General features: G+C 34.0%; 2 protein-coding genes and 1 pseudogene across 2 annotated transcripts; 1 reads left to right on the top strand and 2 right to left on the bottom strand.

Annotated features, from left to right (window-relative positions):
* Nucleotides 1-5,468: 5,468 nt before the first annotated feature.
* LOC146937049 (F-box/kelch-repeat protein At3g23880-like) lies at nucleotides 5,469-6,556 on the bottom strand (annotated as a pseudogene).
* A 3,198-nt stretch (nucleotides 6,557-9,754) lies between these two features.
* LOC146937048 (uncharacterized) lies at nucleotides 9,755-10,597 on the bottom strand. Its single transcript, XM_085749322.1, has 2 exons — nucleotides 10,192-10,597; nucleotides 9,755-10,104 (listed from the first exon to the last, which is right to left on the bottom strand). The coding sequence occupies exons 1-2, from the start codon at nucleotides 10,595-10,597 to the stop codon at nucleotides 9,755-9,757; spliced, it is 756 nt and encodes a 251-aa protein (XP_085605448.1).
* Nucleotides 10,598-13,173: 2,576 nt separating this feature from the next.
* Nucleotides 13,174-14,589, top strand: LOC146937047 (uncharacterized). The gene is made up of 2 exons (XM_085751541.1): nucleotides 13,174-13,804; nucleotides 13,977-14,589. Exons 1-2 carry the CDS (start codon nucleotides 13,552-13,554, stop codon nucleotides 14,420-14,422), a joined length of 699 nt encoding a protein of 232 aa, XP_085607667.1. The 5' UTR covers nucleotides 13,174-13,551; the 3' UTR covers nucleotides 14,423-14,589.
* The last annotated feature ends 1,307 nt before the right edge of the window (nucleotides 14,590-15,896 follow it).

The raw sequence follows: 15,896 nt of genomic DNA, 5'->3' as shown, positions 1-15,896 counted from the left end.
TATAAAAAGAAAAATGAAAAAGAAAATGACAATCGTTATGATAAAAAAAAATTGTTAAGCCAGCAGCAAGAACATGCATCAAGGAGATGCAACGACATCCTAACTAAGTTGGCACCTGGAATAACCTTCTTCTTCTGCCGCCAAGCTCAAATAAATTTTATTATAAAAAGGGGGAAAAAATAAACAAGAGGGATCCCAAGTATCCCTCAAAACCCTCAAAACAGTTAACAAAAAGGAAAAAAGCAAAAAACAAAAAAAAGTAAATAGTCAACAACAGCCGCCCAAGTAAACCGCATGCATTCCAATAGAAGACATTCGTTGAGCAGTTGGAGAAGGATCCCCCCTCGAACGGGTTCGGTACGACGACTTCCCAACCTGAAGTTGTTTCTTAATTTGTTGTTTCTGCTTCTTACATAAAACCGGTGTGAATGATATCTCGGCTTCTTTTGCATCATATTCATGAATATGACGCCATAATTCCATGCCGTGCTGTATTCTCGGGTTGTTGTGTGTGTTCTCATGCACAACTAAAACAATGTTACCATCATCATCTGAACCCACAACTTGTGTCATAATAGACTATACTGTCAATATCTTCCTAAGGATCTATATGTCCTCCCAAAGGGTCTAAGGACCCTCTTAGAGACATCAGCGCCCTCCAAAAGGGCTCTAAAGCCCAAGGCGCACCGCGCCCTTCCCAGGGAGCCGCCTCAGCCAGCTTCTAGAAGCCTTTAGAGCTCGGCCTAAAGACCTAAATAACCACATTACTTATGGATTAAGTAACCATAAGGCATGACCAATACAATACTAAACCCTAATATTGATTATTGTACTTTTGCAAGTACAGTTGGCGCCGTCTGTGGAAATTGGTTAAACTGACCCAGTCCACACCTAATCAATTATGTCTGCCTGCACTTCATGGCCTTTCTGCCTCGCCGTCGCCGTCGAGGAAGATAGCGAAGGTGGCCCCTGTCGTCTGATCGCCTAAACGTCGGTGGTCGGAGAGGTTGTCATATCGTGTTGTTGTATCTTTCTAACTTTGTATTCTTATTTAAAACCTTTGTCGAAATCCTTAAATTAACTTGAGAATATAATCAACTCTTATTTTTTCACTGAAACATTCTTTTGTAGTGCCGTCAGAAACGCAAAGCAACAACATACTCATAGGAATTTTTGTTATGGAAAACAACACATATTTATTATTATTATTATTTTTCTTATTAAAAGCTCTTATAAACTGGCGAGTTGAGTTTTCAAGGATTCCAAGAGTTTATGTATACAATTGAGTTTGGCAACCCACTGCTGCTACACATGATTGTACCCTTTTTTCTTAAAAAAAGATAGAATTCATCATAATATATGGAACTTGAAATTCTTTAGCAGTACATGAAAATTACTATTACAAAAGGTGTTAGATTTTAAACTCGGTTGTAAGTTTGCCATGGCGCGCCTTTGAACGATTCAATTTGTCATTGAGGTAACCTTTCTCAACAGTTAATCTGTTGACCACAACATCCAATTTCTGGAATTCATCGATCCTTTCGATGGTAGAACTTGCCTCTTGCTTGATTTCTTCATTCCTTGTCGAAAGAGTATGTTTCTTCGACTCCAAGTCTCGAATTGTAATTCGAAATCATACGGTCATACCTTTCGAGTTTCGCCTGCACATTTGGCACTTCCTTTTTAAAGATTTCAAACTTTTCTTTAGATTTCTCAATTACAGCTAAGAGCGTATCTTTGCGTTTGATACAGTCTTCAAGATTAGCCTGACCTTTCTTTTGTTTCTGCAAGTCGACCTCTATTTTATCTAGAGTAGATCCCAAGTCAACAACAAATTGAACAAACTTAGGTTCGAAGAAAGAATTGATGAACCTATGAAGCAAATCTCTAGTTTTAGCAATGATACTTTCATCTTGCTCAATTGTTTGGAGCAAATCGACTTCCAAAATTTGGGTGCGGAGTTCTTCGAGCAAACCGTTTCTAGAATCTTCTAAGAGTTCACTTGTTATACCAGTTGAAGCTTATGTGCTTACTTTCGGAGAGAAGATGTCAAGATTCATAACGAACTCCAAATCCCCAACTGGGTCTCGCTCTCTCAATGCTTGAAAGTCTTCTCGACTCATTGTTGCACTAATAGGCTTGACCGTTTGAGGTGAAGTTTTGGTTCCAGGAGAATCACGTTGAGCTTCATCTTCAGATTCTTCAGATTCGTCGACGACTTCTTGTAAAATGTTCATGTCGGTTCCAGCATGTTCTAGAATTTCCTAAGATCTCAACTCATGAAACGAAGGATCTTTGTTGCCCTCGACCAGAGGAGATCTTTATTCATTGCCTCCATCAATAGGTTGTTAGTCAATTGCAACACCTTCGATACGTGAATTCAGAACGAGCTCGGGAACAATTGTTTCTAAGTCTTTGCCATCTTTATGAGGATTGGAATTGACTATTACTTGATCTTTAAGGATAGGACCAATTGGTTGTTTGAAAGTAGAAGAAGGAGTTGTTTGTCCTTTACCTTCAGTATTCTTGGTTTCTGCACCCTAAAATATAGTCGAAACCAATAAGGGAATTTGTTGAGAGAAATAAAGGAAAATACTTGAATCAAATAAAGAATACCTTCGACAAGTCATCTCCGACGTGGGAATGTGCACTAGCAGGTTTGCTAGGTTTGCGTCCTCGACTCTTCTTTCTCTTTGGTTTTACCGATACTTCTTCCTCGATCACCTTTGTACCAGCATCTGGATTTTCTTAAGAATGACTAAGGGTGCTCCCTAGAAACCTTAGATTTTTCATGGGCATGTTTCAGTTTCTTTTCTCTTTCTACTCGAATTCCAGGATTAGTTTGTTCTTCAGCAATTTCATGGACTACGTGTGAATCATCAGACTAAAGAGAAAAAGGAGAAATTGGTGTTAGCCACGAAAAAGATAGTAATACATATGAAGGTATAAAAAACTTACTTCGTCTTTGTTTTGTCTTGCTTTCTTTGAGGAACTTTCAGAAGAGGCAGTTCCTTTTCTTTTTCGATCCTATCAAAGAAAATATGTGGTTAATCAAGAACAAATGTCGAATAAGAAAAGAAGGCAAAAGAGATTGCTAAAAAATAAGTTACTTTCTTCTGTCATGTCTCCTGGGTTTTGTTTTTCTTGGCAGAAGCATCAGCTTTCGTTTTCGACAAAATAGCTTCTCCACCAGAGAAAGAATGACTTGGTACATTCGTACGATGGCTCGAAGTAAAGAGGATTAACATTCGAAAATTCTTCGTTATATTTTTGAAGGAGAGTTTGCCACTAAGCTTCAGTCTTAGGTTTCTTCATGTCATCTTTTGATTGATAAAATGAACAAGGACGAACTTGAACTAAACCGAATTGTCTAGCCACTAGGTTTGGCTGACAACCATAAGCTCCATAAGAATCTTTTGAAGTATTGGGGGTGGCTCTGCTGGAAAGCATCATGGGAGTTAGATAAGCTCTCCAGATAGCATTGGTTTCTCATGCATGCTCAACATCTTGAGTAATGAATTTCTTTAGGAACCATTCCGGCTCACATGTCTATTTTAAAAAAGGAGCTAAAGAAGGTGTGAAAACATGACAATTTAGAAAGACATTGAAAGCTTCTGAGAATTGAATTTGGTTAGTTTTTCTTTCTCTGTACCTGAGAATAGCAAGTCCAATTCCTTCAATAGATCTCTGTTTGTGTGCTCCTTCAAAATCTTTAGGGAGAAAAGCATCTAAATCTGATCCAAAAGTGGCGGAAAGCCACAATTGAAAAAGCTAAATCGGACCAGCGATAATCAAACTTTTGACTTGGTTCCTCATGTCAGTTACACCTTGATTGAGGCTTTCGTATAGACAACCCAAGATTAGTTTGCTTAGACAAACTGGTTTCCCTTCATGCAATTGGTAGGCTAACGTTCTATATTGTTTGGCCACTTGGATCGATCTAGTGCAGAAGACATATAAAGATAACCAGAAGGTTAGAAAAGCTATATGCTCTTCGTCGGAGACTTCTTCCTTGTCTTGAATGCGTTGGTCTTCAATATAATTACCAAAAGCGTCCCTATCCGTGTCGAAGTCAATAAAGAAGTCCGACTCACAAGTGTCAGGGTCAAAAAACTCACCAGTAGGTTATAAGCCTGAAATGGCTGCAACATCTAACAATCTAGGCGTAAGCATGCCACATTTCAAATGCAAACTGTTGGTCTAAGTGTTCCAAAAATGGAGCGCAGCTAATAACATGGGTTTTTGATACCTAGGGCCATACCTTGATAATTGAATCAAATCAAAAATCCCTATTTCTTTCCAAAAATCTCATTTCTTTTTCTCAATATTTTTGAGCCAGCTGATATAATCTTCGACATTCTCAACTCTCGGAGCTGCTCTAAAAACCCTTGTTTCTAAATAGTTGAGATTATAAGGAACGTCAGGGTTTCGAGCGAAAATTAAAGGTAAACGCTTCTGAGAGCAGGGGGAAATTTCTTTGAGTTCTTCACTCTCAGTTTTCTCAATAGGTCCTAAATATGCATATAATGAAACAGAATGAGGAATCGATGCCTGGGATATCCATATTTGGGTTTTCTCCTCCTTTAGATCTGGTTCTTCAGCAAACCATGCATTTCTAGATCGTATCAGAACTGAGAAATTAAGTAACCCTCACTCCGTTTGAGAATGAGATGGGTTACCAACTTTGTTCGTCATAGTAGCGAGAAATTGATGGGCAATGATCTAACTTTTCAGAAGAAAGGTCTTTGTTGGTGAAGATTTTGAAAGATTCGAAAACAGAAAGCGATGAAATTTCGCAAAAGAAGAGAAGGAGAAAGTGAAAAGTATAAACTGAACTGAAAGGTTGGAGAAAGAAGGGTTTATACCCCTTTTCTATGGTCTTAGTTGGTCAACAAGTGTCAATACCTTAAATTGACAGTTATTAAAAATGAATAAAGTAGTAGTTCCCCAAAAATTGGAACATGGTCCATTAAGTGGGATTTGATGACATCATAAAAGGTTTTTTCAACTGCCTTTAGATATTGATGATAGTGATGTTATCTCTTTCGACGGAAAGATACGTTCGATGAGGTTCAAAAACGTATTTTTCTACTTCTATCTGAAGATACAAACGAAAAAGACATTTTTGGGGAGCAATTTGTTAGCCTGTATTTTCGATAGGCTACCATTTAATGCAATTCATGATTGTTAACTATATGAAATATAATGCAAGATATGCAAGACTCAACAACTAAAATTAACCAAACAATTGAAAATAACAACAATTTTAAACCAGTAGATTCCATTAAACCATTAATTAACAATGATTCAACAAGTCACCAATAACAAGAACAGTCATAAAATTAGGAATAAGACAAACCGAAACTAACCATATATATATATAGGTTGCATGTTGAATCGTATTCTTAGGGTGCTACCAAACTCTCAATGTAGACATTTGCGCTCATCAAACAACCAATTTTAATATTTCAAAAATTCAAAGTACCATTTTTGGAATCGTACAAAACGACCTTCTGTTTATTACTTCCCCTCATAAAATCCACAAGCATTTGGTTATCTTTAGAAACATATGAAACATTGGTATAGGCATGGGAAATCGGAACTCCCATGTAAGATATATTGTACAATTTGGTCCAAGACTCTTTATTTCCATATTCCTCCATAATCCAAACATCCAAAAAAAAAAAAAAATATCGTTATGTGAAAATATGCACAAGCAATCCTTCAACACTCCCAAGTTCTACGCACCCTTCTCCAAATTAGGCTGCGAAAGAATTTGATATGACTCATTCTCCAAATCAAAAGAAACAATTTCACGACAACAAATATTAGAAACATCAAATGCGAACCAATTAACAGTACCACTCACAAATATTCCTAATCCACGAATGACACCACAAAATGGGAAGTCATGTACCCTTCTCCAATTATCAATGACCTTATAATTATGAATGAAATGATCATACCCGAAGCTATAGAAGGAATCAACAACCCTTTTCCATCGATATTCTTCTGAAGGAAGCAATATTTTGAATTTTCTAATGGAAGGGTACCATAAAATAGCATAAAGATGATCAACACTGGTGGCACTAATGCACAGGATGCCATCGCAAGAGCAAACGGCCAAATGTTTACCGTATCCATTAGTTTTTAAACTAACGGGGAGATTGAGTTGTGTCTGTGTAACAACAGAAGAAGAAAAAACATAGGAAATTGGGGAATCAAGGAGAAGTAACTCATGTGATTTGTCATTCTTGGAGCTTACGATAAGGTGGTGGCACGTGGTTGACAAACGAAGGTGCTTCTTTGCGAATTTAGGATCAGAGATCAAAGAATTATAAAACTTGCAAAGGCACTGAAGTTGCACAAGTAACTTCACCGGAAGCCTACAAAGGATCTCATGCAGGAGATCAAACAGAAGTGTAGGAAGCAACAACATGTGTAGTGACGGGGATGTTAGCGCTCCTGCTGCAGTAATGAATTGCTTCCTCTTAGTATTGGTTGTTTCCTCCGCGAGAGACAGAGAAGAAACTACGTTGTCGCTACCTTGCGCCATTTTGTTTACAAACAACTAAAGTGAAAATTGTTGGTTAGAAATATAAACAAACACTGGGCGGAGGTCCCAAAATAGGGAGGTAGTTCTAATGCTATGTTTGAAAATAACTTCTCTTTTTTTATACAGTTTATTTAAATATAAATTCCATCTTCTCTAAAATAAAAAACAAATATGAACTCTATATTTTCATGAGTGTATTAGTTATTAATTTTTTTTATATATATATAAGTAAGGTTATTGTGTGTGAGTTTCACTGGTACATTTATTTTCATCCAGATAAAAACGAGTTGTTAGTTTAGTTCTATCTTTTGAGAGAAAATTAATTAATATTAATAAAATAATAAGTTTAGTTTCGTTCCGTTTTTACAATCTTTTTTATGAATCCGAGCCAAACAAAACTGTTAAAGAATAATAAATTGTTTATGTTTGATTCAATCGATATAATATTTTTACAAATTTAAGAAACTAACATTAAACAATTCTAAACTCCTTTGGGTTGGTATAATGGAGTTGGTTTTGAGACATTGAAGTGTTCTCTTTTAAGTCTTTGTTTGGGGGTTTGGAGGGAAGTGGAATTATGAAGCGTAGATATAAGAAAAAATGTAGAAATCTTTCATATTTATGAAAGAGTACATTTTTTAAAATGAAAAATTAATAATTATGATTAATATATTCATACAATATGAACCTTTGTTCAGTCTAGGCTATGATATGACACTGTCCAGGAGCCTCACATATTATGATTTTAGCCTCAACTGAATTGTTGAGTGAGACAATAAACAAACCATCCATGGGCATATAAAAATCTCAAGCATGGACTATCAATTATCACCACGTAATAGAGAGGATCATATTATGGATATATAATCAGATGTTTTCTTATACATAATATCTTCGAGTCCGAGGCGAGTGTAGAGCATACTTGGATCTCCATGGAGGAATTTAAGATATGAATATAACAACTAGAGCTTTCAAAAAGAAGAGAGAAACTTAAAAGTGTTAACAATATAGATAAATAAAAAAGTGACTAATAAAGACGGTCAGGGTTTCATAGAATATATAATAAATCACAATGGACTCTAACTTACTAGTATAAATGCCAAATATCTTAAACCCGATACTTTATTGTCTAACAAAAAGAGCATGTTTTACGTAAAACACACTAGGATTTTATTTCATTTTTGTTGTGTCAAATATGTTTCAACTCTTCTCCTTTTATATCCAAGGAGGAGGTACACTAAAGATAAAGACACAACTACTTATATACATGCCATTATATAAGACATACTTATGACACTTTTTACTAACATGTCACATTGCTTAACGGTAAAATATGAAAATACAACAGTTCCAGCAAAATACAATTATGCAAGACATACAAATGACATGACTCACATGTCATATAATTGATGACTTATAGGACACTTATAAGGACATGGCCAACACCTTATATCTATATTTAAGGATAAGTTAATGACTTGGAGACAAGTTTGGAGATTGGCGCGACTCATACTATCAAATATCTTCTAGTATTTCTCTTACTTTTTCTTCATCATAATTCTTTTGAGACAATTTCCTTTGGATTTCCTTTAAAATTCATTTTTGTAAATTGTTGATCAAAAAGTCTTGCTTTGATTGACTAGAACTTTCTCCAACATCCCGTACACCGGCTATTTTTCACTAGGACTCTTTAACATCGTGATTTTCACATGAACTTTCATTTAGATGGAAGATTTCCGTGAATTATGCAAGTCGTATTTGTTTTGGTTTTTCCCATAGATCCTTGTAATTTCCACATGACAAGAAATATAACTAGATCTTTGTTCTTTGCGCTCAAAGATCTATGTTTTGATCAAACCGTCTTTCAAGTTCCCGTCTCCTTTTAGTCTTAGGGACGTAACTCATATTAAACAAACAGTTTCATTTACATGTCCTTTTAGTCTCAGGTAATTTGGCAATAAATGTAAAAGGGATCAAGTTTTACTTTTAATGATTAGCGTGAAAATAGTTTGTTTAAAAACAGCTTGAAGTTGTAACTCTCAAATCCTATGCAAATATAATCATAACATCGTTTTGTCTATGCCACTAAATATGATAAATCCACTCTATGCAACATCAGACACACAAGACGCACGAAAGACTAAAACAGCAAAAAATAATCAATGACCAAGCACCGCAGAAATCTAGGGAGAAAACAAAAAGAACGCCAATCATCATTTCACCAGCCAGCATACCTTCCCTACACAAGTCAAAATGAATGAAAATTTTAATGAGGGCAATTAGAAGAAGGCATTGGAACGTTGAAATATAAATTTTTAGTGCACAAATCTCTTATCATGTGATTCAGGATGCACTTGTGTTCAATGAGCTAGAAGATTTTTCATTTGTTCAGAGAGCTTATGTTTATCTCAAAGCTGTGAATCATTTACCAGCTATAAGTTAATTCAAACTCGTGTTACATGTGATTCAAGATGCACACATGAGCATGCATCCTCTCTCTCGCACGCACACACTTTCATGCAAAATTAATTCCGAAGATATTAGTTTTTATTATTTTCTTTTTGTATATCTAAGAACAATTTCTATGTTCCTTTCCTCTCATTGACCTTCATTGAGCTCAGAAATATATTGGTCATCTGGTTGACCATGTGTGACAGTATGAGTCATGCTAAGAACCTTCTCTCTAACATAGTACAAATCTAGCTCCATCTGCCTGCATGAAAGAATCGTAACTAAGTGCCACTGCACTTTGATTCTCGCAATAAACAGAGGGTGTAAAAACACATATTAAAAAAATGTGTAAAGAAAGGAATATGTAACTTAGTTAGCAGAGACTGCACCAAACCAGTGTAATAGCGATGAATGGGTTTGCAACAAGTCATGTCAGCCTTCAATTATGTTCAACTATCACACATCTAAATCAACGTGATCAGAGGGCGTTTAGGTTGTAAACACTCCAGGATGAATATTTTGTTTTGAAGAATCATTTCCCTTCAGATTGATCTTTTTCCTAATCTTTTCTAGCACTCCATGTGATTCAAGTTTTACAATCAAGCTTTTTTTGACAAGTTAAGAGCATAGTCACATACACTTTATTAAAGTATACCTGAAGAGTAGTGGAAGTGATTGTGAATGATTTGATATCAACAAGCTCTAGCAACCAACTGAGAAAAACTAAAAGATTTGCGTGCTTCCAATCTAAATCAGCGCGTAAGTCCAATTCCAATGCACATTTGCATCAATTATTAGATGTTCAACAGAACAAAGCTGGCTACCAGATAGTTTCTGATAAGGAATACCGTTATATTCAAAATAACAAAGACTTGTAGTAGATAGCTTGATTTTGAGGTAGTTTCTAGGTACAACACGAGGTGTTATTATTGTCAAATTAACAAGTGTGACACTTGATATGTGCAGGTTTTCCGCATCAAGAGCAATACTACAGTCAATGATCAAACTATTCAACTTGTTAAAAGCCGAAAAAGGCTCAGCGCAACCATTATTGCCGACATGAAAGGCAAAACACTTCATAGATAAACTGGTTAATGCTGGCAAGTGTAGAGAATTTGGAAACATTGTTTTCTGATTATAATTCTTATGGCCAACAAAAAGGTCAAGAGATGTTAAAGTGTGACATGAAAAGAAGCATGAAGTAAAGTGTTCAATATCACATCTAACAGAGATTTGTAACTGTTGGACAAAATGTGAAACTGCATATTTTAAAATCCTTTTGAGTATGCGAGGCTCCACGAATCCTGGGCATCGAAAATCAAGGGTGTGCAATGCTGTTGAGGAATCGCGTTTAGACAAAATGCAAGACACAAATTTGGCGAAACCCTTGAGAGACTTTCTAAAGTTGAAGTGTGAACAAGAATTTAATCGAAGAGCGGGAACACGCTTCCAGATATTCATCCATCTTGAGGACAATATACAAGTTCTAACTGCATCTTCGGTGTCCAATAAAGACAGAATGTGAAGTAAAACCCAATCAGGCAACTCAATGAGCATGTAATTGTTTTCACGTCGCCTTTGTCTCTTCATTGTCGACCCGCAAATAATTCTACAGATAAACCAAAAAGAAAAAACTTATGAGAATACCTAAAAAAATGCACCTAAGCTAATTTAACAGAAAAATGAAATTCAATTGGGAAAAGAGAAATACCTTTGGCAAGCTGTTGATTGATTTATACCTTTGGCCGCAAATCACCGTCGTATAGTGTAAGTCCGCACAATCCCTAATTATATGTTTGTTTTGAACACATGCTAAAACTTTGACTACGAGGAGGTCTTTATTTTTGGTGAAAGACTCCACATGAGATGAGTGTTGTGCTCCATATGGATGAGTCTTGTGCCCTATATTTATTTAACCAAATGAGCTATGTGCTCCATATAACAGAAATTTTAATTGATTTATTTGTATTAATTATGTATACTTTTAAAGACAATTTTAGAAAGAAAGCAGATACATGATCGATATTTCCGGCTACCACGTCGGCTGAGAACAATACTCATTTTTAAACTTGTATGTATTATTCACTGGGATTTCATATCTCGTTAGGGTGTTGTTTTCAAATTTAGATATTGAGATGAAGACCGCCGATATCATCGGAAGATGAGAAGTTCGACATTTTACAAGCATCACTTCAATATAGTAAGTAGATAAAATGTATACATAGTACTCTTATTTTGGCAGTAGTTATTAAATGCATATTTTTGAGTATTTTAATTATTTATGAATTTTTCGGATGTAAATAATTAATTATGACTTTTACGAAATTTGTTTATCAAACGATTTATAATTAATTTTTTTCGTAATTCTCCAAAATTATTCTTGATATCTTCCGTTAACATTCAATAATTAAAACTAAAAAAAATTGGACGTTGCTTTATAAGGGTGGATTGTGTGGTAACTTAAATTATGAAGAGGTTGTCCAAAACTTGTAAAGCTTTCCTAATCCTCTTTAGGTTATCTATACTATCTATACTATATATAAAGAAAACTACCCCTTTCAGCACATTTTTGGGTTGCACTTTTCTTTCCAAAAATACCCTTAATTTTCAATTTTAATTTTAAATACAAATAACGCATGTAGCAAATAGATAATAATAAATTTAATTTAAGGAGAAAAGTTACACACAATTCCTTATGAATTGTTCTTACTGTTAACCAATTATAAAATAATGCGTGGATTACTAATCCATGTCACTAATCGTCCCTGTTAACCTTCTTTTACCTCTGTTAACCACAGATCAAACTCACAAAAAAACTAGCACAAAATAAAAACTCATGTTACTTTTTTATCAGCCGATTTTATGTTGTACATCTGTGTTGTTCCCCTCAATACAACCGACAAAGATTGCCAAGTATTTTCGTATCCCTTCCACAAAAAATAGTATTTCCATATTATTTTATTACTTCCACAAAAAACAGTATTTCCATATTATTTTATTAATACTAGCGGAAAGACGAGCACTATCATGTCCGTCTGTCCGTTCTTTCTACTGCGCTTACGCATGTGATTATTTTATTATGTTTGTTTGTATAATTTTGATTAAAAATTTTTAAATTTTTAAATATTAATGGAAATTATTCATATATTGATTTATAAATAAAATATTGTCAAGGCATATAACAATTATTTATGAACTCAACATATTTTAGTTTGCCTGCATATATTTAAAATAAAGATAAAATAATGATCTTTTATTGTTTATTCTAATAGTAATTAGTAACGTCATAACATAAATGTTTAGAGGATTTAAAGTTCAATCTTTAACATTATATTTTGCTCATGTTTGTTACTAATATTTCTTTTAGATGATTTAAAATCCAATCTTTAACAATATTTTTTGCTTACGTTTGTTACTAATCTTTTTTTAGAGGATTCAAAATCCAATCTTTAACAATATTTCTTGTTCATGTTTGTTACTAATATTTTTTTACAGGATTTAAAGTCCAATCTTTAACATTATTTTTTGCTCACATTTGTTAGTAATCTTTTTTTGGAGGATTTAAAGTCCAATTTTTAATTTTTAACAATACTTTTTGCTCACGTTTGTTACTAATATTTTTTTAGAGGGTTTAAAGTCCAATCTTTAACAGTATTTTTAGAGGATTTAAAGCCCAATCTTTAACATTATTTTTTGCTCACGTTTGTTACTAATCTTTTTTTAAAAGGATTTATAATCCAATCTTTAACATTATTTTTTGCTCACGTTTGTTACTAATCTTTTTTTTCAAAAGGATTTAAAATCCAATCTTTAACATTATTTTTTGCTCACGTTTGTTACTAATCTTTTTTTAGAGGATTTAAAGTCCAATTTTTAATTTTTAACAATATTTTTTTCTCATGTTTGTTACTAATCTTTTGTTAGAGGGTTTAAAATCCAATCTTTAACAATATTTTTTGCTCACGTATGTTACTAATCTTTTTTTTTAGAAGATTTAAAGTCCAATCTTTAACATTATTTTTAGAGGATTTAAAGTCCAATCTTTAACATTATTTTTTTCTTAGGGTTGTTACTAATTTTTTTTAAAAGGATTTAAAATCCAATCCTTCTTTAAATAGAAGAAGAAGGTCAATCAATCGATTACTCATTTATTCATACCACAAGTAACGCACGCACGAAACAGAAAGAAAGAGAAGAAAGGAAAAAAAAAACTCAATTCTCCGATCGAAGATAAGAAAAGCTTGGAAAGATGCAACCGTGTGAAGACAGTGTTGATTTCAATTTAATCAACAAGTTTAAGGAAGACGTCTCTGAATCCAAACCTTCTGCTTTTGTTTTCTACAGTAAGGATCGATCCCGCCCGCTTTCCTGTTTTTCTATTATCTCTAATATAAAATTCTTTTTTATTTTATTTTAGTTAAGGATGTCACGTTTCAGTTGAATCTGTGTTTTTAATACTATGTGTTTGTAAAATTCCTTTAGTAAATTTCAAATTAATTGAATGCCGCATATCAGACAACATATTTTTAGCAAAAATAAATTTCATGTCTATCAATCTAATTATTACTCTCTCTGTCTGTGATACAGATGATGATTTTGACTATAAACCCCCTCTTACGGGTATGTTTGTACCTCCCTGCCTGGAGATGACTACCGGGTCATCCGATGACAAGAAGAACCCTGATTTCCTTAAGTTCGGGGACAGCTATGCCGTCCACAAAGACATGGGTACTACGGTCTCCTCTTCTGAACCCAAACCTCATGTCCGTGATCCCTCATGGTGGTTTGCATACTACAGTAAGATTTTGCTTTTCTGTTTTTTCTATTATTTATCTCCAATATAATTATAATTTATTTTTTATTTTTTATTTTTAGAGCAGTTAATCTGGAATGCGGGTTAAAGCAATCATGATTTTCATGTTTTATCAATCTAATTCTAATGATATGTATTGTCTGTGTGTATCTACAGGTTTCGGCAACGGCAACGAGGATGAGTTTGATGCATTCCCTCATCCAAGAAGTTCTTTTGATACTGCTTATTGTCCATTTATTCGTATTGATTATATACCTCCGATTGCGGGTATGTTTGTACCTCCATGCCTGAAGGCTTTTGTGGAAGAGATGACTACCGGGTCATCCGATGACAACGACAACAAGAATTCTTTTCAGGTGGTCGTAGGCAACCTCCCATCCAAGACAAGGAACCCTGATTTGCTTCAGCTTTTCCAGTCTTTTGGTCATGTCATTAGTGCCGATGTTGCTGTTGATCAAAACTCCGGCTGTAGTGGCCGTTTTGGCTTTGTTAACTTTGCCACCAGGGAAGCTGCTCAGAGTGCTATTGAAAGAGTCAATGGGATTGACTACCACAATTGCGTCCTTAGAGTTGAATGGCCCTCCCCAACAACAACAACCTGAGTATAGGCTACTATTTATTTATTTCTTAATGAATATACATTTTCGCTACTGGTTTTTATGTATATCGTGTTTAACTTAAAATGATAGTTTGTTCTTTTTTGCTTCCATAGTTGTTTCCGTGTCCGCTACTTTAAGTTTGATGTTAATAAAAAAAGTTTGTTCTTTTGTGTCTTTATTGTTATGATCCTTTTAGTTTTTCTTTTTTTACAAATCGGTGGTTTAGGTCATATAATATTTATATCGTTGTCCATTTTTTAATTTTATTTTATTTAAAATATGGAACTTAAATTTGAACTGTCCAGATCATGATCAAACAATCATTGATATTCTTAATGTGTGCAATGTCGACTAAGGAGGAGTCGGATCCCTAATCAACCAATTATATATATTGAATATTGATCATTTAAGAGTTAAATAAGTTTTTCGACCTTATAGATATATCAAATTCTGTTTTTTTCCCTAATTAATAAAATGAGACGTTTTCATCCTCACAAAGTTATTTGTTTTGTTTCTAGTCCCCAATGACCAAAATTTATGCTCATATAAATATCAAGATATCTAGAAGAAAATAAACGAGGGAAGGTACCCATAAAGCAAAATTGACTCGATTTCATTTTCTTAAATAATAATTAAATATGAAAAAGAGATTTATCGTTAAATGAGTGTTAGCCAATATTTTTAAAGAGCTATATTAAATGCAGTCAAGCAAGGTTGACTTTGTCATCAAAGAAATAAAGGACGGTCTCTTATTCTTAGGTATTTAAATCGAAGTTGGAATTGCTGAAAATGCTCGAAGCGCGTGTCTTAGTTCGACAGACGTGAGTATCAAAGAGCAGTTTGTTTTGGATAAGTTTAAGCAACGGATATTTTCAAGGCACATATATTTGAAATTCAAATCGAATATATAAGTGTTGTTAGTTTGTAGCAGCTGTAGTTTCAAATTCAAAATTATGTAGTTATTTCTATTAGTATAAATAGTTGTTTCTCGCAAGGGAAAGGGGTCACAATCCAATCATACACAAAACTTACACTCAAATTATCCGCATGGAAGAGAGAAACGAGTCACAAGTTGCAATTTATTTTAATTTTCTTAAATGTCTTTACAATTTACTTGTTTCTTTTGAGTAATTCACTTATTTTCATTCAACATAACTTCGATTGAATTCAACTGGGTTGAATTCGATTGTTTTATTCACTTCTTTTATCTAGTTCTTTAAGAACAATAATAAATTTCAGGAAAATAACAAACACAATATGTCCTTAAGATTTACTGGTTGATCTTGCAAGTAAATAATTTTAAACCAGCGATTGTTTACCAAAAATCAGTGTAAACAAATTGGCACGCCCCGTGGGACATTTTGTGCTTTTTGTTTAGAATTTTTCCCTCTGAAATTTATTTCAATTAACTTTGTTGGTTTGTGTTATGTATGCAATTGAGGAATAAAAATCAACTTCCTGAAATGACGCGTCCCCC

Source organism: Medicago sativa, chromosome 3 (genome assembly GCF_051527215.1).
Source record: "Medicago sativa cultivar Bolivia chromosome 3, Bolivia_mono, whole genome shotgun sequence".
NCBI classification, from domain to species: Eukaryota; Viridiplantae; Streptophyta; class Magnoliopsida; order Fabales; family Fabaceae; genus Medicago; species Medicago sativa.
This window is presented reverse-complemented; position numbering and strand designations above follow the sequence as displayed.